We start from the raw sequence: 24,053 nt of genomic DNA, 5'->3' as shown, positions 1-24,053 counted from the left end.
ACTAACTGCTGGACTAGCGGGTGCGAGGGATGGTTGAGTATAATATTATAGCAGTGAGTGCAATATCAACAATGTCACCAGCCACAATGCCATAAGCTTCGACAACGTAGGGTAAAGAACGGCATGCAAAGGGAAGAAGAATGCACCTCAATACAGGAAACTACGATAATCTTAGATCTATCTAATAGGCAAATACCACATAACCGCAAAACCAACGCCACCAAACCTAGATATACTACAGTGAAAACCCGGCAAACGCTTGAACGAAAAAAACCAAGAAAACCACTCACCGAAAAGACAAATAAACCCCCACGACGCACAAGCATGTGTGTGCACTGCCGTACGAACCACACTCACCGCCACCGGGCGTCCGACAAGGAACCCTTCAGGCCATAGAGAGCTGATAGCCGCTTCGTGGGAGGAAGCAGCCCCCCATGTTATATGGGGGGAGCCGGCGGCCTGACGGGCGCCCTACGTATATATACCGTTGCGGCAAGAGAGGGGGGGTACTTGCCATACCCGGCCATTTTTCACAAAGCTGTTCACTTCGCGTGGGAGTAGTTCATGTACTATCATTCCAGGGGAAATGCCCTGAGTACGTCCTATCCTGCAGGGTCTCTTTCAGGAATTGTCGTTCGCCGGCCGTAGATGAGAGGGGGGTATGTTGTTGCCGTTTCCTGGGTTGGCTCATTTTCGGGGTGTTGAGGAGAGGAGGTTGTTTCACCTTAGCTTTGTTTTTTCTTCTCTCTCACCCGCCACCCCTCTGTTGTAGCTGTTTCTTCCGCATCCGTTGACAACTTTGATCTCCGTTTCTTCTGGCAAAATGTGGGAGGGAGGAATGAGGTTGTCATATCTTTTACTCTCAAAGAGAAATCGACGTCCCCGACCGCCTATTGAAATAGTCAGAACAACCAGATGAGAGCGAGAGTCTGCTAAGAAACCTACGACCGCAGCACGGCGGGGAAAATATCTCACTTGAGCCCTCTGAAAAGGAAAGAAAAAAAGAAAAGAGAAGGGAAGAGAAGAGGGAATTAAGGTGTATTCTATCTCTTTTTCGGTTTTCTCTATTTGTTTTTTTGTACACTGCTTGTGTACTGTTCGTAGCTTGCAATAATTATGACCAGTCAGTATGATAATTTTTGCTTGCTTTGCTTTGTTGAGATGTGTTTTCACTTGTGATTTTTTTTTCTTTCGTTTGTGGCCTGCAATGCAGTTCAGTTCTGCATTCGGAATACGGGCCGTGTTGGTCCATGCCCTCGCTCGCCTTTATGACAAGCGGGGCCCGGCGCGAAATCTGTAACCTGTATCATACAGTACGAGTATAGTACTGGGCGCGTCGCGGCATCATACTTGTACAAGTAAGATCTCCACTTTGCCATAGGCGAGAGACATGGCAACCGTTGCAACACGCACTCTTCTACTCTGGAGCGCTTAGGTTAAGGCAAACTTATTGCGGAGGGGTTGGAGTGCTGGGTGGTAGCAGGTTTTACCTGTGTCTTGTCGCAAACGGAATTGCTCAATAAGCCCGGGTGCTATAATAAGGATCCTCGCGATGCACGCCGCAAAAACTGAATTATTAGCGCGTCGTTGAAATTTGTTCCCAGCCGTGACCACCACACCGCATGTGGTTTTGGTGTTTGGAATGTGAACTAGGTGGGTATTTGTAGGCGTTTGGTATGCTGACAGAAGGAGGGGGCCGGATCACCCCAGCCCTGAAAAATAGTCGGAAGGTATGAAAGGTCAATGATCGGGTATGCTACATCTCTGTTAGCAGCCTTTTTCCCAACCACCATGAATTTGAAAGAATTGCTCGCTTCATCCAGCCATCATGGCAACCTGCTCTTGATCCCTAAGTCCCCACGATGGACAGCGCGAGAGAACTTATTAACTTAACCAACCCTCAATAACACCTATAACTCCCAGCGGATCGAAAAAGCCAAAATGCTCTTCGCAGTCGTAAAGCTCTGCGTATCCCTTCTAATCCCTACGGCCATCTACATCCTCGGCTCACAGATATACCTGCTGAGCACGGTCAGACAATTAGACTCTCTGCTCCGCACAAATTGTGCTCTGTCATTGACTACCGTGCTTCCACTTTCCCCCCTCCTCCTCGAAGAGCGATGGCTAACACCAAACAGGGCATCCTCACAGCCCTCTTCCTAGCGATATGGTTCCTCGCACGCACGAACAAATCCACACCGTTACGCCCTCCGCCTTCGGGAAAGCGATTGGCGTTCTTGCTATCCCTTTTCAGCACCATCTTGTGGATAGCTGCGGTGTTTGGTGGCGTTAGGATTGTGAAAGAGCAGGTTGGGTGTTTACCCGCTCCTGCCGCTTCTTCGGTAATGGGCGGGGGAAACGAAGCATGGAGGTTTGGAACGGCCTGTAGATTACAAAGGGCCGGCGTTGCTTTCGCATTCCTAGGCTTGTCAGCTCACCCCCCATTCCCCTCTGGAAGCGGGATGGTACTGACGAAGAGTTAAAAGCTTCGGATCACTCATTGTCCTCGGAGCAATGGTGGAAATCTCGGATCGGCCGTTTGGAGGGGTGAGCGTGGATGAGAGGATAACAGCTGTTGCGGAGAAGTTCCGGGAGGCGTTGATGGATTTGAGGAGGGAGGGGGAGGGTGAGGATGGGGAGGGTGAGAAGGCGGAGGTTTAGCGGAGGGGTTTAGGAGGTCGGTTGGCAGCGAGGCTACAATATTGATTGGGTGGAGGGCTGTGCTGTATGATAGTTGTTATCGTTATCGGATATCTAGTAACTGGGCACTGGATTCCAGCATTGCATGTTAGATTAGGGGATTGGAAGGAGAAATGCATACCGATAGGACACGTGCGCACATTGGCAAAGCATATCATATATATATATGATATATATAAAAAAAGGACATATGCAGACAATCTCTAAACGGCCATCCAGTGAAAACCCACCGGCCGTCGATATTGGTAAGGATCCCCAGATCAAAGCCAGATACCGAGTGCCAATCCATGACCTACAGCAGAGCATCTCCCACAACCACCCCCACATCATCTCCCCACCCCAACCGGAGCAGGTTCATCAACCACCGTCGCAGCTTCCCATCACTAACATCCATTAACTTAACCCACAGTAACAATACCACGATAAACGAGTTCCAACCCTCTCTCTCCTATCCCGGTGCTAATACAACTCACTTACACACCCACACGAGACAACAACAAAAAAAAACTCCGACCCGCAAGTATCGCCGAAAATTTACTCGTACTCCTACCGTTCCGTACAAAATCAATCCCCGGGACCTCAACTACTCCATCGCTTCGAATCTGCTTTTTTTTTTTCTTCTTTTCTTTTTTCTTCTTTCTCTCTTCCCGCCATTCAGGGCCGTTTAGACCCGAACCCTTGCCGGTTACCACGAAATCCAGCGCATTCGCTTAGCTCCTCTGGCATCTATTATGCCAAATAACTGACACCGGTAGCTGTTCGTGCTGCCCACCGGTATCGTTCAGACCGCACTGTTATGCTATAGATGCACTGCCGGTACTGTACCGTGGACCACTCCACGGAGTAAAAAAAAAAAAGAAAAAAGAAAAACCCATGTGACACCTACATAATTCCGGTACTGTACCGTACTCCAGCATCATAAGTTATATACAAAGGATTTAATTAATCACAAAAAAGTTGGCCCTCCAGTCACAACCTCTGGTAACAAAAAAAAAAACGCTCTACAGGTTTCTAATTCGTCGATCCATTTTTACCCATTGACCTCCCGGTATCTGTTCCCGGAAGTGGACGCCAGGGTGATGGGTGTCTATTTTTTTTTTTTTTTTTTTTTTGGTTAGATTTTTTTGAATTTGAATTTTTAGCACCCATCATGCGCCATGCAGCGTCTCATTGGACCTGACAGCCAGCAGCATGAGAAGGGTAAGGGTTCTACCGGTGGTGATGGATGATATGTAGGGACGGACGGATTTGGTTTGAGGCTCTTGAGGGAATTTGCGTACCATAGGTTAGTATTCTCTGGTGGGCTTGGGGATACATGCGTTTCGGTGCGAGCACGGTGGCAGCTGGGGTAGGGCTGCGATGCGATGGCCGGATGGATGAGCTAGGGACGGGGGAAGGAAGGCGAGGAGAAGGCCGAATGAAGGAACTGAGGGGAGGGGGAGTAATTGTTTTTATTATAATATCCTATCTTATAATATGGAGGAGATGAAGGAGAAGGAGGAGAAGTTACGATTTATGATGATGAACGAAGAGAAGGAAATCGGGATCGGAAAAGGGTTGCAGTGTGTGAGCGTGGGTTTTTTTACGATATTTTATTATGTTTCCCGACTTTGTTCCTCCTCCTCCATTGCTCCATCCCGTATCTGCTGTTCCCTCCGTGTAAACCTCGACACTGGGCAGCTAGCTGGTGGGCAAAGTTGTCTGCTCCATGGACAGGTATGATGTCCGACGGGACTGTCCGTACCCTACGGCAAGCGAAGGAAAAAAGTAAAATATCTTCCTGTTGTTTTGTTTTGTTTTTGTTCTGATTCCGCTCGCTCACGGGAGTTGATTCAAGGCGCATTATCGTACCGAAATCGTTCACGGTAACTCGACAAGTTGGAAAGGCCACATAATGCCAGCGCTCGAGTTGGGCACGTGCGTTCGTGCGCTCCCCGAATGAAATGGCTGTTATTGTTTTTTTCCCTATTTTTATTTCACTTCGCCGGTACGGTAATTCGGTTTCGCCCGTTCATCTGCAGAATCGATGCGAGAGGAAGGAAAATATTTTTCTCTCCCCATCATTCGCTTGAGCATTGTCTGCTCAGCGTCCTGTTTCCCGCCGCTTTGCTGCCGGGCGCTCCCAAGGCGTCGAATTGGAGGCTGGCCAGTCAACTCGCCCTACCTTAGCTACAGTAGCGAGTCTCAACTCTACGACTGCGTGACAATGATGATGACCTTTCCTTGATTGCCCAGTTGAGCGCAGGTGGGTCCCCCCTTTTCACTGCTACGGCACCACGATGATTATTTCACATCATAGCGCATTCTTTCGTCGTGCCCTCCGATGCGGAGCCCGGGGAGGATGGTTTGAAGAAATGGTTGTTCTCGGCTCGAAATTTGCACGCTCTTGTCCAATGGGTGAGGGTAGTTATAGACTAGACTCTATTGTAAAGGCTGAAGCGAATCCTGTCCGTCCGTCCGTCCGATTGATTGATTGATTGATTGATTGATTGATTGATTGATTGATTGATTGATGGGCTGGAAATGAAGTGAGGAGAAACGGAGGAGAAAAAAAAACTTGTATCTGTACAGTACAACACAATACACCACAGCATCCAGTATTATTGTGATGCAGGAGGCGGCGGGCAACAAATATCTTGTTTTTTTCCCCTCGCCTTCAGGTTATAATACCGGTATCATACCTTGACACTAGTCAGCATTCGGTTATTTTGCTACTTGTAGTTGCTTCGTTGTCTCCCATCTCCGGACTGTTTCATAACATTTAAAGTGAACTGCGGCGACGACGGGTGGATGGTTTGGCCTTGTGTTGCGTTACCTTGCTTACGGTACCATGCGATTGCAGGGAATCAAAAGTCATCTTGACCAAACGTTTGTAGGTCGGGAGTAGGATTTTTTGTTTTTATTTTTTATTGACGCGCACTGCCAGTGGCATCTCGAAACTCTGATCTCAAGGGATGACAAGATCGGGGGGTTATCATCTCCTCCGTTGCATTTATGACATTGTCCTTGGTTAGCTAGCCCCCTGCGGTAACCTTGCCCTACATTTTGCAGGGACGGGATGGTGAAGAAGTAGGAGTAGGAATGGGTGGGGGGGGGAGGGGGGGGATTGTCGAAGGAATTCGATGTGTGATGTGATGTCCGCTGGGGAATGGAAGGGTAAAAAAGGTGTTGAGGAGAATAAAATAAAACCCCGCAGGACCGCTTTCCTTTGTGAATTTGAGCGCATAGGGGGAGGATAATATCACCCTGGAGGTTGGTGATGGCCAGGAAGGGGGGTCGGGTTAGTGACTGTGGTTAGGTTAGGCATTACAATACCTGGTATCGTGCAGTTCTGCCAGGCTAACTTGACCCACGTACCGACAGTTGGCGATGTGTACTCGTACAGTATGATACCTCTGGCTAGGCGAGCAAGTATGGCACCGGCCCACGGGTATGGATGTGTGTGTGCTTATACACAACTTTACTAGCTGATCAAATATCCTGTTCCTGGCACAAGATATTGTGCTAGGCAGCGTAATGAAGGACTCTTCTATTTATATAGCGGGACACCAGCACGATAGCTGCGAAGATGATACCGGCATTGGAATAACGGTATGATACTTGTACGGTAGGTGTTATGTAGACAGCCATACCGGTACTTGTACATGGTTCGTGCAACCATACAGCATGGGCTAGCTATGGATGGGTAGACTACCAGGGGCAGATGGCAGAGCGATCGAGACAAGGTAAAGAAGGGGGAAGGGTTCAAGGTACGGGTAGAGATCCGGATTGGGTGAGGTATGATATGAGAAGACTACGAGTATAGGAGGGGGTGGGGGAAGGGGGAGGGGAAAAAGAGACCCTTTCTGACCCTTTCCTCTGGGAAAGCCGCGAGAAAGGTACAATTACATCTCAATCGTCATTCTCTAAGGGAGAAGCCGTTCCGGCAATAACTGTTAGAAAAGGGTAGCCCTACGCGTCAAAGACTGACTACGGAATCCCTAATTTCTCATCTCTTGTGGTCGGGTTTGCCGCATATGTGTCATTTTTCTAGGTGTCTATGGTATGCTGAGTCGTTGGTGATTTGGTGTAATCTCGAGGTTTTTTTTTTTTTTGTGGAAAGAGTTAAATACTAGAGCGATGGCAAAGTAACACCGGTAATACCGGTAGGTTAATAGTGGAGGAAAAAAAAAAAAAAAAGGAAGCGAACCCTTTTTTCCTTTCCCGCCTGGATGCCACCACCCCGGGGCATTGGTATCTTGCTTGCTTTTTCCTTCCACGCCCTCCAACTCTTCCTTCTTCCCCCCACAGAGGAGCAAAAAAAAAAACCGAGAAAGGAAAAAGAAAGGAACCCCCCTACTTCTACCGTATACCAATCTAGACATACGCACACAAAGCGAGTGAGAAGGGGAAAAAAATAATAATCCTGTCTTGTTTGCCCCACTTTCTCCCACAATCTGGGGAGTGTTCAAAAAAGGTCCTCTTCCCGCCGCCTCCATAAAAGCACTTGCCCGCCTACACTGCTCCTCTCCGCTCCTTCCCTGAACCTTCTCACATTTTACCCATCACTGGCGATTTAGACACCCGCCTATTCCATCGGTTTAGCTTCCGTACCTGTTCTCTCGATAACTTTCGTTTCGACTCTAAAATTTCCCATTTGTCCCCTCCCCCAAATTTGTGTTCGTGACTGCCCCACCATATTAGCGCCTCAAGCAACCGCAAAGCTGTCGTCCGCCGACGCAATCACTGTCCCCACGCAGATTACTAGTACGCGGAAGCCAAGTTTGTTCGTCCACAGCTCTGGCGAACACACTGGACCCCGTTTTTAGGCTGTAGATAGCCAAACCCCAAAAATCTTTCGAGCACGTTCTCTCATTCTTATGAGCCGAAAGGACTTGCTCCGTTTCTTGTCTCTGCGAAAGAAGTGAGTTCATTTGAATGGTCCTGCTTGCCTTTGTTCTTCGTTGAAAATGGAATGAGCAATTTTCCATTCGATTGTCCCCTTTCAATTGAAAATCAATTCACATCATGTATGACGTTGCTAACGCTTGAATTTTGGAAACCCAGGCCCAGATAACACGACCTCCGGTAATCCAGTTTCAATTCGCATCACTAGTGTTCAACTTGAAAACTACCCCCCGACCTACAAAAAACAACTCACACCTCCTCGTCTGCTGAACCGGTATCCTGCACGGTATCGGTATCTTGACGACGGGGCGGGTAGCGCTCCACCTGCACAATTGATTCACACTATCCACCGATAACCTCCTCCAAGGTCTCCTCCGCCAGCACGGCTCGTCGTTTGACACCTCAATTCTCTCGTCTTCTGTGTCTCCGTCCTCCATAATCCGGTAGGCACCGCATTGTCTAACTGGTTTAAAGGGACTTCGGGTTTTGAGATAAAAAAAAAAAAAAAAGCCTAGCCACTACTATCGTCTTTCCACCGCTGCATCTAGAAATGGTCGCACTCGATTTGGTCGCTGTTAACACAGCGCTTAGCAAATCCCAAGGAACTACACTTTCTATCAACCATCAAGCTACCATTGACCTCGACTCTTCCAACGCTTTCGAGGGTAACACAAATCCTTATTGCTTTGTGTGTAACAGTGCTGATATCTGTGTAACAGGTCCTGAAAAGCTCCTCGAAGTTTGGTTCACCCCTTCTCCGGAATTGCTTCCTCCGTCCGCATCGCCCGAGGGTCTTAAATGCGTTTCCAAGGAAAGATGGGAGCAGATGCTTGATATTGTCAAGTGCAAGGTCCTATCGGTTTTGAAGAATGAACATGTAGATGCATACCTTCTGAGCGAGAGTAGTATGTTCGTCTTCCCTCACAAGGTCATCCTCAAGACCTGCGGGACTACTACACTGCTCAATGGCCTTCCCGAGATGCTACGCATCGCAAGCGAGGAAGCTGGATTTGGACCTGGTGGTGGTGCATTTGCTACCCCATACAGGGTTTTCTATTCCAGGAAGTCTTTCATGTTTCCTGACAAGCAGATGCATCCACACAAGAGCTGGAGAGACGAAGTCGAATACTTGGACGAGTGGTTCCTTAACGGGAGTGCATACATGGTTGGGAAGATGAACGGAGAACACTGGTATCTTTACTTGACCAACCCTGGCAGCATGCTCTCACCACCTCTTACTCCCACCAACGAGCCAGCCGATCCGCTCGAGAGACACGAGACGGAGACGCAGCTGGTCACCTTCCCCGAAGCCCAAGACATTGTCTATAAGAACATCGGTGGCGGGCGTGATGGCGGAAGTGGCAATGGCATTTTTGATGAGACTTTGGAGGTTCTGATGACTGATCTGGACCAAGACAAGGCGAAGCAATTCTACTTGGAAACCGCGAGTGCGGTCGCGGCCGGCCAGTACAGGCGCCAAAAGAACGAGGAGAGGTCCAAGGAGCCAGTCTTGATGGAGGAGAATGCTGGCTCCGATGATTTGCCCGAGGAGCTCACTAGTGAGGGGCATGTTCTCGGATCAATTGTTTCGGAAGCTTGTGGGTTGGGTGAGGTTTATCCCCGTTCCACGTACCCGGGAGCTATGATAGACTCTTACCTGTTTACACCTTGCGGATTCTCGGCGAATGCGATCATCCCCTCACCTGACCCGAAGATCCCCACCACACACTACTTTACCGTGCATGTCACTCCCGAGCCCCATTGTTCATATGCCTCCTTTGAGACCAACGTTCCGGGTCGTAACTCTGGCCGGGAGACTGCCCAGATCCTGGAACACGTTGTCGGTATCTTCCGCCCGGGCAGATTCTCGGTCACCCTCTTCGAGGCGAAGCCCGCCATGGCGGATCGCGGGGCTCGCGAGAACATTTACGATGTAACTGCAGCCAAGAGATCTGCTCGCATGGATTGTATCAAGGGGTACCGACGTGTGGACAAGATCCGCCACGATCTCGATGGATACGACCTCGTGTTCCGTTACTACGAACGTGACGATTGGAAGGGTGGGGCTAAGCCTGTGTTGCGAGACTTTTGAGGGAAAAATGCGTCTCCCTCCGTTTGCTTTCCTTTTTTTTTTTTTTTGTTGTCGAGATTAATTTGAGATTATTCTATTCTACTTTTTTTTGATCCGTTTGCCGTAGCTATCGATTTACCGGTATTGGTTGGCTAAAGAAAAGCAAGTGGTTTCTTTCACCTTGGCTTTTTTCATTCACAAAAACAATTTCCTTCAATTCTATCTAACATTAGTAGGCGAACCCTGGCTTTTTTTGGCTTTTTTCATTTTCATTTTTACTCCTTTATATTTTTCTTGTAGCATCTGGTTGTTGTGGATGCCATCTCCATCACTATCACACCGGTACTCCAAGTTGGTACTGTACCGTAACCGGCCTGCCCAAAAACTGCTGTAGTCAAAAGTCACAATTTTCAAAGAGCCTTAATATGGTACTTGTAAGAAGGAAGTGCAAATCTGGACGATCCTGAATGAATGTTTGTTGCCTGTCTGACTGTCTCAGTGTGTGGGGGGGGGGAGTCGGCACTTTCTAGAACTTTTTTTTTTTTTTTTTGTTACCCAAAAGCTGGTTGGTGGGGCCGTGCGGTCGAAGGCAGACAACACACTCAGGAAGCCAAGGGGAGGGGGGGTTTCAGCCAAGACTGGATTTTTTCTTGTAGATCTTTTATGGCGCAATTTGGGTTGCCTCGCGTTTATTTGAACTTGCTCGGTGGGTTCGAGGGGGGGTGGGCAGGTGTCACGTGATTTGTAGTAGAGTTGGTGGGTTGTCTTGGGTTGGTCTGGTCTGGTCTGGTTTGGTTTGGTGGTTGGATCTGCACTGTGGCGCCGTGCTCGTTGCTTTCGGAAGTTTTTTTTATCGTGCTGTGCTTGAGTGCTGCATATACGTACAAAACATGTTCTTCCAGACGTGGGGACAGGTCGAGTGACCTTTCATGACGGCTTGTGTCAATATTGGTTGTGTGGGTGATGTGTTTTTACCGGTATCATAATATTATTATAATACCGGCATGCTTGCCGGGGGTGGGGTTAGAAAGAGGGCTTGGCGGAGGGTAGACTATGGTTTTCCCTGTGGGGGTTAGATATTGTTGGAGGGGTTGGTGATGCCTGATAACCTGTATAGTGTCCACCATTACCCATTAGGCAATGTTGGGGAACAAAGTCCCGGGGTTAGGCAGGTGGGGATTGCACCCTGACTGCTTCCCGCAGCCTTCCAAAGTTTGCATGGTGCTGACACCGATTCCGTGGTGACTGTTTCCAATGATGAAACTTCTCGAACGACCTCAGGCGGGTGATTGAAGATTGTTACGATTATCCTTGCACTGCTCAGGGCTTCTATATTTTATTCATACCCTTACTTCTCTTCTTCTGAGAGGGAATAACGGCGCAGAAACTGTCGACCCGCAAGGAGATCGACGGTAAATGGCCACCACCTCGCAGACTAGTTTAGTCCTTTCCCTGCAGAATCAGAATCTCAAATAATTGGACAGGACTATGTCGTTGGAGTTGCCTCCTCCGGTATGATACGATAAGCCCTTGTGCTTTTCTATTCTTCCGTGTCTCCCGGGAGGGTTAAGCAGTTCCCCCCTTTGCCGCATTTTTTCGCTCTGTTTCTAGGGCGGGTAATTTTTGACAGGTGAACTAACACCTCCCTCGTAGCACCGCAAACCTTGGAAAGAAATAATATGAGGGAAAGCGAAACAAAAGGTGGGAACTTCTAAGCACTTCAAGTTTCCTCCGAGCGTGGGTGTTCGGATACGGCCCCGGGCTCTGGCTATTATACAAGGCCCGCAAAGTGACGCCTCGTCTTGCCGAGGTGTGGTCCTCATAAAAACCTCCCGTGCTCCGAATTCGCAGGACCGGGTGAGCTGTGGATTGTGGTCCGGTCCGGTCCAGTCTTCCAGGGGGTGTCCCCTGGGGCCACCGGGACAGTTGCAAGTTGCAAGTAGTACCCCACCCCCCGAGTGGCCTGTGATGGAACTATCTGCAAATTCTGGATAGGATAGTCCAGGGGTAGCTTTACCATCTCGGTTGCCCCGTGACCCCCCCGAGACACTTTTAACCCAGTTACTCCGAGTGATCAGATTAATAGGTTAAACCTCCTCAACTGTTCAAGGATTGCGACAACCCAGCAATCAAGAAAAGGAAACCTTGTTCTCTGCGCATCTGGAGATTCAGGTGATGCTATAGAGCACTCAGCTACCCTTTGTATCCCCGGAGTCCGTATTCCTCGACCGCAGCGCTTTTAAAAGATATTTCAGAATCTAACTTCACCGCTCAGCTCTCAACACCAGGTTGTTTAACCCAATTGTCGCCCCCTACTATTTCCCGAGGAGAAAGCGACCCTAAGCAATACCTATGTATTTGCAGCATGCCAGAGAGGGGAGCAAAACGGGCGAGAGAGGAGGAGGGAAAGAGAAGGGGTGTTGCCGAAAACCCACCGAGCGGGTGGTGTGGGGGCGAACTCGCGCATGTTAAGAGAGGAATGGAAACCCTGTGCGGTCCTGTGATAATAAACTGGCAGGCTCGCTATCTCCTTGGAATGCGGCCCCCTCGTGTCTAGGAGGGCGGCGCGGGTAAGTGTATTTGGAGCAAGCGCTCTGGTAGTCCATCCCTCGGCTAGCGGATCGGCGAATAGCCGCCACAGGCAGTTTAGTTGGTGGCTCAGCGGTCGTGTGCTGTGAGACTTCTTCTTGATCCGGCGTTCTTTGGTGAGAATTGGGATACGGTATGGGGACGAAGATTCCATCACAGTGAACCGCCGGGGTCGCGGAGGGGAAGGAAGGTATGAGGACCACTGGTTTTTCCGGCAGTTCTGGTCGCTCAGCGGTGGGCCCCTTGAAATGTCGGCGTATTCTATGTGAAATAGCAACACGGTGGGATTACGAAGTCGCCCATATGCCACCACGAGCCCACTCACGCCCTTCATAGTACCCTAAGAACCCGAATACTTGGACCTCATGTCAGGGCGTTTGGGTTGCCACTCGTAGTAAGGTCAGGCATATCAGATGACATTTTTCTTTTTATTGGTCTCAGCTGAGGGCTAAACGATAGCTCTTTCTCAGTTTGTCCACATAAATAGCGATACTCTCCACAAATGGGACTGCAACCTTGCTATTCTAACAGCGGCGGTGCGGGGCAATCCAATAAATCACTCGGGGAAGGGATATTGATTCAAGTGTGAACTCACTTCAAGGAAAAGGCCGTATTTAGATGCATGCCATTTGCAGCCTGGGAGCACCTCGACAAACAAACCTTGGCGCGGTCTTATGGGCGCCGTGGGAGGTGTTGAGGTGGCTGTGCAAATACTCCTACAGGAGAGGGTGTATCGGGTGAATCATTAATGCTACATGATCACCAGCTATCAGTCCCAGACGACTTCCCAAAAGAGTTTTTGTCGGGAGCTCCTTCGGGTGTCTAAGTCGGCAGCTTCAGGAGCTATCGACAGGGCTTGACGCAATTCTTCAATGCGGTTTCTTCAAATATTGCGTCGATATGTGGATCATGAAGTGGAAAGCCAGAAATTACTGTCTCTCAGATTGCGGTGGTTGCCCCGGCCGGGGTGTAACACGTCAGTCACGTCTTTGGAAAATGCTCCGGGGTGCATGTCACAATTTCGAATTCCAGACCACTGGCCATTGCTTCAGGATCTAGATTGGCTCGTAGCTTGGGAGGTTTAGATTATCCGAATATTGACCCTCTAAATCCGTGCCAAGCCTCCCGCTAAGATTATGTAACAAGCGGGCGGCTCCAAATCTCGCGTTGGCCGGGTGTGGCGGTTGTCTGGGAGCTGTAGGAGGAAGGTCGGATGCGCCAGGGAACCGGAAGGTATGATAGACTACGGGTAGACTGCGTATTTCTGAGCTTTGGGCGTAGCTGACGTTCTGGAAATGCGTGACAGGCTGCAGGGTGTTGGTGCTAGGGTGCCGTATTATTCGTAGGCAAGCTGCAAGTATGATACCGGTATCGTATTCCTGCAACTCCTCTCATCTTACATAATCTAGGCAGAGAGGAAGCTTGGCACAGTCGGGGTGAACCCTTGAAGATGAGAGCAGAACGGGCGTGCCGTAGCAGAGCGAAGGTCACTGATTACTCGTACTCGAGCAGTTACTGACAATGCAGGGTGTTTACCAGTATTATAGTAAGGGGTCGGGTGCCAAAACACGCAAGGATTCTACTGTTAAGCCTCATGGCAAACGGCCAGGTGTCTCAACTGCCCTGCGTAGGAAATGGGGCACGCATCCATCATTTCCCGTTGGGCGAGAAGAATCCGAAAAAAAGTTATCTCATATCCTAGGAGACCGAAAGCAAGCTATCATATTACTGTATCATACTATTTTTTGATTTCTTCTCAGCAAAAAAACTCCCAATTTTGGTGTGTCTGGGCCTCGGTCTCCTGACTGGGCTGTGTGTGCCGGCCGGTTGCTGAGTGGAAACAACGTTGAGGGGAAGCTTAGGGGACGCCCCACAAATAAACTTGCATCATAATATGAATAAGTTAATAATATCCCTGCTGTCGCCACCCCAACCGTCCCTTTTCTATTTCTCCTCCTCTTCACCTCAACAATTACACCTGTCCAAACCACTCCAACCTAGCTACCCACGAGCGAGTAAACAAACACGGACGGCAACACCGGCGAATGCAAAGCAGAGCAATTGGATAAGCTACTATGGCAGAACCTGAGAAACCCACACTCTTCGACTCTATCCGCCGCTACACGAACACTCAAATCTCGGGCGTCCTCCACTCGCTGATCGGAGTACCAAGCATGCTCCAGCCACCGACATTCTCCGACATGGATAACACTCCTACGAGTGACACCACCTCGACCTTGTCTCAGCCAACCACGCCCTCTGGCGAAGGGTCGCAACAGGTGGTGGAAGGAAGAGGGGATGGCAAAGTTGAGCGAGTGATCAGTGAAGAATGGAAGATCATAGAGCGACAACTATTCTTGCGGGATCCTGAGGAGGTGTTTAGTAGCTTTCTCAAGGACACCGGGGTGGGGTTGAAGGGGTCGTGGGCGGAGGAAGTGTTTTGGCCCCGGGGTAGGTTTGGAGATGTTTGGGTACGGGGTGTGTGTCGCGGTGGTGAAGCAGACGTGAAGGGGAAGGGAGGTGAGGAGGGGGAGAGAGCTAAGGCTACGGGGGAGGGGGGAGAGGGTAGAGAGACAGAGTTGGATGCGTACGCACAGCTCCTTCCGCTATCGACCAGGCCGGAGAATAAAACGGGAGGAGCGGTTACTGGCTCTCGTGGACAGGGAAGTCTGGGAGTGGTTTCTTCGGTGGCCACTACCCGCTCGGTTACGGAAAACGGAGTTACAAAGACAGAGTATATCCTTAAGAGGAGGTTCTCCGATGGTCAGGAGGAGTTTCTTCAGAAACGGATCACTAGAGGTTCTGGATGATTACTCTTGGTTTTTTTTTTACGTGTTTGTGTCTCCGTCGTGGTCTCTTTCATCTCCTCTGTGCTTCAGGCGTTGTTGCCTTGCCATTCCGCTGGCTGGCTGGTTCGGGAAACTGTTCATTTCATGCGGGTAGGCTGGATCGGTGGGGTTTTTTATTTTTATTACTGTGCTGTGTTTATTCATGATTCATTGATTGGCATCAATGCACTTTTACAACGGAATAGTATGATACCGCGTGAACTTTAGGTGCATAAATTCCGCTGATACTAACGAACGATATATCCTACGTATTTGAAAAAGAGAGGTCTACAGTCTCGCCTTATCCCTCACGTCCTCAAAGACTCCCACTTCATTAACTCTCCACTCAACCCCCTCCTTCAGCTCGAACCACTCACTCAACGCCTCCCGCCCCCCTTCCCCGGGCTTCAACGTCTTCCCCGTCCACCCTGAGCCCTCAATCTCTGTGCCCTTCAACGTGACAATAGGCCTCTGCTCGAACCCTCTCGCCATCAAATCCCCTTGCTCAAGCACGGGCGTAACACGCATCCGTCCCGTCAAAGACCCCCTCCCACTCCTCCCTGGTCTTCTCGAGGAACCTCTTCCCAAACAACTCCCTCAGAACTGGCGAATTCGTCGGGACCTCCCGATCCGGCACCTTCCCATGCAGCTCTGTTCCCCTAAACATTCCCTCCACGAAGGCCTCGTAGAACCTCTGCTCGAGCGCACCTACAGCCATATACTTACCGTCCTTGGTCCTGAAGGTATCATAAAACGGGGCTCCCCCATCCAACAAATTCCCCCCACGCTCATTCCCCCAAGCACCCCGTACGCCCTTCGCCATCTCGAAGCGCGCGAAAGAGGTTAACCCCGCCGTGCCATCCACCATATTCGCCTCGACAACCCTCTCCTCCTTCCCATCTAACAAGGCCAGCAAAATGCCGCAGAAGCAGACTAGCCCCCCGCCGGCAAAATCCCCCAATATATTCCCCGGTGCCGCCGGCGCCTCCCCCTTTCTCCCGAAGAGGCTTAGCGCCCCGCTGACGGCTAGGAAATTGATATCGTGCCCAGCCATGTCCGCGTACTTCCCGTCGCGCCGGAAGCCCGTGAGGCGCGCGTACACTAGCTTCGGATTTACGGCGTGCACGGCGGCCGGGGAGAGGTTTAGCTTTTCCAGCACGCCCGGGCGGTAGGGATCTAGTAGGATTGTGGCCTTGGGCAGAAGGCGCAACAGCAAGGCGTGGCCGGAGACGGACTTGAGGTCGAGTTTTAAGGAGCGCTTGTGCTCGGTTAGTGTGTCCACCGCGGGTGTTGGAGTGGCGTTGTGCGGGTCTATGCGCAGGACGCGGGCGCCATAGGTTTTGCAGGAGGTGGCCGGTGTATGGGCTACTCTTTACCCGTTAGTATGAGGGAGAGAGTGGAGGGGAAGGGACGGGTGGGGTACCCGGGTGCCAACCCCGCGAATTCAATGACCAAAGGCCCGGATAGCGGGAGTGACATTTTGTGATTATTGTTCGGATTCTGCTGGTGCAAGGGAAAAGGAAGGAATGTGAGTAAAATTACTGTGGGTGATTGGCTGTGCATGAGTACTGTACTAGTACAGTACTCGAACGGGTATCGAAACCCGGCTGCTTGCTGAGGCGCTTCTGCAACCGGCGCGCAGACACGCGAGATTCGGAACCGGTAGCGGGAGGCGGCAGCCCACAATTTCGCTGCGGACGTTGGACAATTAATAACTGGTCTTGGCGAAACTTGAAGAATGATAGACCAAGTTAGGGTTGGTTTGGGTCGAGTTGTTTGCGGGACGGTTTACAGGCTGGGAGGTGTAGAATTCGCAATGCTCCCTACAATAAATTTAGGATTATCACTTAAAGTGGCACTACGAAGTGTATGTGGCGCTGGGCAGATCCTGCTCTCGTAGCAACTTGATCCGTAGGGTTCATAGAATGTGCGTTAATCACACAATTCAAGATTAGAATTAGATATCATACCTGCGGATTAGAAGGATGGGGGCCAGAGACTTGGCATTATTGTTGTCCTTCTCCCTCCCTGCCTTGATATGAAAGATGTTAGGAAAGACCTGTACTGTACTGCTATCATGGAGAAAGTTATGATATGTATGATAGATAGCAGGCTCAGTATCCTAAAGAATGTTTCTTGGGGGTTATAGCACGGCAGGTGGTAGTTACTCAAGAGAGTGATCTACTCAAACCGGGCTCCTAACATGCATTAGGGTTAGGGGTTAACTCACCGCCCAGCAAGCAAGCTCATAGTGATGTTACTCTAACCCTAGTTCGTCACCATCACCACCACTGGCCTAGGACGCTCCCTTCGAAGATATGGCCACCGATGCAAAAAAAACCCTTCGCCCCCATATCTAGCTAGTAGCGAGCATCGTGGGATTTTGAATTTCTCTCGTTCTCGGGGAACATGCCCTAAATCATCGTAAACCTCCCCAAAGTGGTGGCAGGATCCATCACCCTTACTGAGCAGGGAGGTGCGCTGGGTCGGTTCGATGTGCAAAACGCTCGTTGTGGAGCTTCGGTATAGATGGGGTCCCACTTTGTCGTTCTCCCGAGGTGGCATTTTCCTGCGTACCCTGCGATGTCTGGCATACGACTATACCCCCGGGTTTAAATAACAGCAGGGCTGCGGTTTTCCAATTCCAAACTTCAAAGTTCCAAATTTCTCGCGAGAATATGGCCGATATACATTCTAAACAGAGAGGAGGGGAAGGACCTGAGGCCCCAGCGGTAGTGGAAAACCCCATAGCTGAAGAACTGGAGGAGCCATCTGATGATGTGTTGGTGGTTTGGTCACAAGTCTTAGGGGTCCATATCACAATGTTCAACACTTTGTAAGAGGAAATCCCCACCCCCGTGGTCGATTCCAAGACTAATTGTTCCTGCTCCTTAGCGGCTACGAGATGGTAAGATCTCTCCAACTTGGTACAGTGCACTTGCATTACTCACACCCACAATCCGATCCAGGCCTGGCTTGAAGCTCAAAACTATTACACCGAAACCCTAGGACAACCGCTACCCAAGATTTTAGTCGTCGTGTATTTGCAGGCTGTTGGGTTGCTCATCGGGATGTTTTATTACCGTTGGCCCAATGCTGGCGACTTTCGACATCTCTACGCCATGGGCACGCTTCTGCTCATCCTAGGCATTTCCACTGCATCTTCTTCGACGACGTATTGGCAACTGTTTTTCTCGCAGGGCGTTTGCCTTGGAATTGCGAACACTCTGTTGTGCGGTTATGCCAGTGGGATGCTCTCAACCTACCTCTATAACGATAAAACCCTCGCCCTTGGTCTAGCGTTGGCTGGGGCTCCGACCGGAGTCATCGTGTTTTCGCTTGTGATCCGGAGAATGCTGGCGAGGGTTGGGTTTGCATGGACTATGGGAGTTGTGGGGTTTATTAGTGCGGGGACCTTGTTATGTGCGAATTGGACTTTGGGGACGGAACTGGTGCCGGAGAAGGACGAAAGTATAGTCTAGTTCTGGAATGGGCGAATGGATGAGAAAAGGATTCAATTCTACCAATGCAATAAATTGGAGTAGTTGCTTATTATTATTATTAGTTCTGGGACAGTAGATTATTTTCTGGGGGTTTCAAGAAAAGTTTTTTTTTCAGCAAAATTGGGGTTTGTATAGGCCGTGAAGGACAATATCCAGGAACGCGGCTCTCTATCTCTATATTTGAATAGATGACAAGAATGTATTTTAGTCTACTATACGAGCAACACGTGAAAGTATTCAGGTTAAAACAAGGAAACAAAAATGCGTCAATACCACCACCGTACCATAAAAACTCTTGCAATTCGCCTTCACCCTCACCTCACTATCATAGTGGCTCAATTAGAGCAGCTCAAAAGAAGGGTTAGGGCCTCCCTAGCACGGTATACCTTTAGTCCCTTGGCTTCATTGAATGGCATTAACTGGTTTTCGTGATTCTGTTAAGTCGTCAAGCTAAATCCAATGTGAGCTAATCCGGAATCCGATCGACAGGAACCTCCGAAGACGGCGAATCGCAAGTGGTTTTACGGTACTCGGGTACTCATAGAGTGTCGGTGCAATCTCAATTAGCCCAAGAAGGTAGCATGAATTCCTGATCGACATTGCAACTTGAGGAAAAAAGCGGGGAAATTCAATTCCTTGACTTTTGGCAGGGTTCATGTTTGCTCATTCTCTGCCACACTCTGGGTTAATACGGTAGTCTGCAGGAACTCAGATCCCGTCTCTCTGATCTCCCCCGGCCGGCCATCAACCCTCCCCCACCCCAACACCCCTCTACATTCTCCATCCACTTCTCTCACTTGTTTTGGGGCTATCTTTACACTTCGGGATAGTCCTCCACCATGTCTTTTCTCTTTGGCAGAAAGTGCGAAGACACTTGTGCTCACTGTTCTGGAGTCTATATTGTTTAGGAGTCTATATCGCGAATAGATGCCGCATTAGAGGCGGGGCGTCCACGCTTGCTCTTCCCGTCGCTTGGCTATTATCGAATGGTATCGTATCGTGCGGGGCTCCTGGGGGTTGAAAAATCAATTTTTTTATGTGGGATTGTGAGTTTTGGAAGCAGGCTAACTTCTCGTGTTGACAAGTTAGTTAGTTCATTGGTATATCACTTTGTCGTCGGGGCCCCGAAGCCCGAGAATCGGGTGGACGGAGGCGGATCGCGTGCTCGAAATTTCCATCAGATTTCCTCTGCAATGATTTTGTAGGCATTTTTGCCAGCTGGCTGGTGGCGTGGCATTCGTTCAGGTGGATGAGGGGAGGTCATGATATGGTATAGTTCCCCTAGGCTTCTAGGTATCATGAAACCATCTTTTTCCAAGACCAGCCCATGCTGCCCGACCCTGTAATGATGTGTTATATTGTTACTATATAGGTGTCGATCAAGGTCCTTTCCTAGGCGAGTGAGTGGATTGGGGTAACTGAAGTGGGCACCGTGATAGAAAAGCTCCCGGGGGTCGTATTCCGGGTGCCGGCAATAGGTGTTGCATTGCGGTTTGAGTGCCGGTATCTATATAGTACTGTCTTCTATGTGATAATGTACTATGCATACTATGCATACCGGTTATGTCAAGGTTTTCGGCTATGCTCTCGTCCGTATTAGTGCCTCCCCTTACTGTACCGTCATTACCATTGCACCGAAACAGTAAACCTTCTTACCTCTTCCTAGTTTTCCACCCGCAGAAACACTATATCTATTGGTGAGAGAAAACGATTATATTGTGGAAAATGGATAGTGCCACATCTACAAGTGTGTAGTGATGACGCGAGGTTGAAGTCGAGTGATCTCAGGTGATTGCTACTTCCCTATTAGATATGTTCCAGAGACTATACGGATGAGGGTGATGAAGGAACCCGGAAGGAATCTCAAGGATTGAATCTATGGATATGCCTCTTGCTCAGGAATCAATTTGGGGTTATTTGGTCTCGCTGACTCAAGTAAGGACTACTTTGGGACCATTCCGCAACCCGCGAGTAGTGTGTGTTACGTGGGAATAATTTTGTCCCAGACTCTGAAGGAATTATTGAGCATTCATATGTATAGTGAATTTGAGGTGAGAGTGGGGTTGTACATGCGCGCAAAGCAATAATTGTTGAGTGAGTAAATAAGCAAGATTGGCAATGGGCTGACGGATATTATTATCCGCAAGTATAGTACTGTACATCCTCTGCAGTATGCCAGCGCCTCATTATCTGATGCAGGAACCCTTGGGCCTGCCGGAATCTTAAAAGGCGACGACTGGTGAAACAGGGACGAAATGAAACGAAATGACAAAGTGACCGGAAAGGTAACAGAAAGAAAACTCCGATTGCCGGTAAACAACTTTGTGGTGAGTGAGGAAGCCTACTCATTCTCATTGAACCCTCTCCCCCACTATCGTTCAACTCGACTAACTAAATGGTAAACGTAAAGGTGGATAAGTATGAATGGTGACAATGACATCTTTCTTTCTAACCTTCCACCGGTCACAACACACATCTCTTCTGCATGTATGTCACCCTTTTCTCTTATTACTCTCGAGCTAACAAAAAAAAAAAAGACTAGGCTCATAACGACTCTCAACTGTTCATAGCCTCAGTTCTGCTAGGCTCGGTCGTTTTAACTCTCTGGCTCCCAACGGAATTATAATTTTCTCGCTCCACTTAGCCCATGTTTTATTTTCTACTATGAAGGCATAGATCCGAGGCGCATCCCCGAAACCTTTCTCCGAACTAGTCACACCTTTATCAGAACAAAAAAAGACGTTTTGAACATCTGAGTATACTGAGCACCACCAAGGACCTACGGCGGGTAATTGATCTGGAGTATGTAATTGGAGATATATCAAGCAGTAGGGATGGGTGCCTACAGGTATGTCGGTTAGCCAGTTGCAATGAATTATATGTAAAGCCAGGTTTTTCTTTTGTATGTCCACTTACATCACTTCACTTGGAATCTTTTGCTCTAGACGTCTACAGGATTGCTGATCACTATAGGTCTCTATGACGGTGTCAGGCTTCAACTCTGTGGTGCATATATGCAAACCTGAGATATCATATCCGATCGTCCCCTATCATAGCAGTTACTACGCCTGTGCTATGGTACTGCACAAGGGGTAATATAGGGAAAACACTGCTAGGGAATTCGCGATATCCTATGTGTGGAGGACAATATCGTGCGATCTTGCCCGCTCTGAGGTGACTCCTATCACACGCCAAAATCGCATAGCACACATGTGTATTGGGACTGTTAGAGATCATGGATTGCATGGAAGGCAGGAGATCAGTGTACGGTCGGATATGAGTTTCAAGGGAAAGGAATGTGTTACAGGAAGTTTGAAGGATCACTTGGGGGGTGTTGGAATGTTTTCCGGTTGATGATACAGGAGGACAAGGAGATATGTATGGTGAAGATGAGAAGAAGAGTTTTGTGAAAAGGAAATTTGGTATATATGGGACACCTGCGGTAGCTTAGAAAGAAAAAGGACTCCAAGATAAACACTGTCGATCATAACTTATTATTATATTAGATATCTCAATGAACTAACCAACATATCAACACTCGAAGTTAGCCCGCTTCCAAAACTCCCAATCCCACATAAAGAAATTTATTGTTCAAGCCCGAAGTCACGAATGATATGATACGATTCGATAATAGCCAAGCGACGGGAGGAGCAATCGTGGACTCTGTGCTTCTGATGGGATATCAATTCGCGATATAGACTCCCCAACAATTTAGACTCCATAACGGTGAGCACAAGTCTCTTCGCACTTTCTGATAAAGAGAAAAGAAAATGGTGGAGGACTATCCTGAAGTGTAAAGATAGCCCCAAAACAAGTGGGGGTAGATGGAGAATAGGGAGGGGTGTGGGGGTGAGGAGTGGGCTGATGGATGGCCGGAGGAGATTAGAGAGACGAGATCTCCGTTACTGTAGACTACTATATTAACCAAGTGTGTGGAAGAGCATGCACAAACATGAACCCTGCCAAAAGCCAAGGAATTGAATTTTCCAGCTTTTTTTCCTCAAATAGCAATAGTTGATCCTGAATTCATACTGCCTTCTTGGGGGGCTAATTGAGATTGCACCGACACTCTAGGAGTACCGGAGTACCGTAAAACCACTTGCGATTCGCCGTCTTCGGAGTTTCCTGTAGATTGGATTCCGGATTAGCTCACATTGGTTTTAGCTTGGCGACTTGACAGAATCACGAAAACCAGTTAATGCCATTCTATGCAGCCAAGGGACTCAAGCTACACCCTGCTAGGAAGGTTCTAACCCTTCTTTAGAGCTGCTCTAATTGAATTGAGCCCCTAGAATAGTGAGGTGGGAGTAAAGGCGAATCGTAAGAGTTTTTATGATACGGGTGTGGTATTGTGTCATTTTTGTTTCCTTGTTTTAACTTACACATACTTTCAGGTGTTGCTCGTATTCAAGATAATACGCTGGTGGAAAGGTCAATGAGGCTCGCGGGTGTGTGATACCAGTACCAGTATTTATACTACATGCTCGTGCTCTTTTCCGCTATGATAACTATTTTTTCCCCTTCACTTTTTTTCTTCCCTTTTTCCCTTTTTATTCTTCCTAACTCATCCCTCGCTTGAACTCTCATTATTTTTGCCCAAAAATGTCACATTTTACTAGAGAATAGAAAATGCACCTATGGAAAAATGTAGTGCACAGGTATTAGAATGTCTACCGTAAAGCTGGTCACAGGGTTCTGGAGATGGAATAAAGTTATTGTTGTGAGAGATACTGGGGTCCGAAGTGTCGGATATATACCCTTACTTTTCTGGTTAAACTGGTTACTTGGGTAATGTGTTTACGAGTACTGTACATCCGCAGCGATCAAAACAACCCTTGCCTCAAATGGAAACTTCTCCCCCCCGCCACCCTTGTACCTCTTGACAGTAATAGTAAAAATGGAATCTCACACGAGACAATTGAGCTTTTTATGATTAACTAGTGGAAAGAAAAATCAATAGATACTAATGACATCTATCTCGTAAACCCATAAATGCCGAAACATGAAGAAGTACAGTACTACCACCACCCTTTTTTCGCCTTCAGAATGGCAATTATCTCATCCGTCCTCCGATCCATTGTTGACTCCAAACTATCCAACCTTGACATAATCCTTTCCGTGCACTGATATATCCTTTCAGTGTTCTGATCCATCTTCGACCCCAAGTTTCCAAACACATCCCGGATGTAATTCTTCATTTCGTTGTTTCGATTGACATCATAATTGTAGCAGACTTTGGATATACCCTACATTTATTAGCAGGGGCCACAAAAATAGAACAAAATCATATCGCCCAAATTCCGAACAAAACCATTCCAGCGCCAAAGCCCATCATCCTCTTTGTATATAAAGCTGAGTCATCGTGGGATTTGTCGATAAAGCTCTGCCATTGTGATAGACCAGTAGGAGTAGCCTTTATGCCAACCATGTCCTAGTCCCGGTTAAATCTTGAGTATAAGTAAAAGGTGAATTGTG

The 24,053-nt window shown here is 48.6% G+C and overlaps 4 protein-coding genes; 2 read left to right on the top strand and 2 right to left on the bottom strand.

The window, feature by feature from the left end:
• Nucleotides 1-8,137: 8,137 nt before the first annotated feature.
• On the top strand, nt 8,138-9,679 carry GSTUM_00011721001 (uncharacterized protein; the record flags this gene model as incomplete). The annotated part of the gene is made up of 2 exons (XM_002842089.1): nt 8,138-8,252; nt 8,307-9,679. The coding sequence occupies 2 exons, from the start codon at nt 8,138-8,140 to the stop codon at nt 9,677-9,679; spliced, it is 1,488 nt and encodes a 495-aa protein (XP_002842135.1).
• Nucleotides 9,680-14,240: 4,561 nt separating this feature from the next.
• Nucleotides 14,241-15,297, top strand: GSTUM_00011720001 (uncharacterized protein). XM_002842088.2 has 1 exon: nt 14,241-15,297. Exon 1 carries the CDS (start codon nt 14,323-14,325, stop codon nt 15,055-15,057), a length of 735 nt encoding a protein of 244 aa, XP_002842134.1. The 5' UTR covers nt 14,241-14,322; the 3' UTR covers nt 15,058-15,297.
• Nucleotides 15,298-15,363: 66 nt separating this feature from the next.
• On the bottom strand, nt 15,364-15,567 carry GSTUM_00011719001 (uncharacterized protein; the record flags this gene model as incomplete). The annotated part of the gene is made up of 1 exon (XM_002842087.1): nt 15,364-15,567. One exon carries the CDS (start codon nt 15,565-15,567, stop codon nt 15,364-15,366), a length of 204 nt encoding a protein of 67 aa, XP_002842133.1.
• A 13-nt stretch (nt 15,568-15,580) lies between these two features.
• GSTUM_00011718001 (uncharacterized protein) lies at nt 15,581-16,554 on the bottom strand (the record flags this gene model as incomplete). The annotated part of the gene is made up of 2 exons (XM_002842086.1): nt 15,581-16,445; nt 16,499-16,554. The coding sequence occupies 2 exons, from the start codon at nt 16,552-16,554 to the stop codon at nt 15,581-15,583; spliced, it is 921 nt and encodes a 306-aa protein (XP_002842132.1).
• Nucleotides 16,555-24,053: the final 7,499 nt, after the last annotated feature.

The sequence above is a fragment of the Tuber melanosporum genome (assembly GCF_000151645.1).
Source record: "Tuber melanosporum whole genome shotgun sequence assembly, scaffold_9, strain Mel28".
NCBI lineage: Eukaryota > Fungi > Ascomycota > Pezizomycetes > Pezizales > Tuberaceae > Tuber > Tuber melanosporum.
Note: the sequence above shows the minus strand (reverse complement) of the source record. Positions and strands in the feature narration are given on the sequence as shown.

Coding starts and splice junctions, on each gene's coding strand:
- GSTUM_00011720001 (XM_002842088.2), top strand. CDS start 14,323: ATGGCAGAACCTGAGAAACCCACACTCTTCGACTCTATCCGCCGCTAC.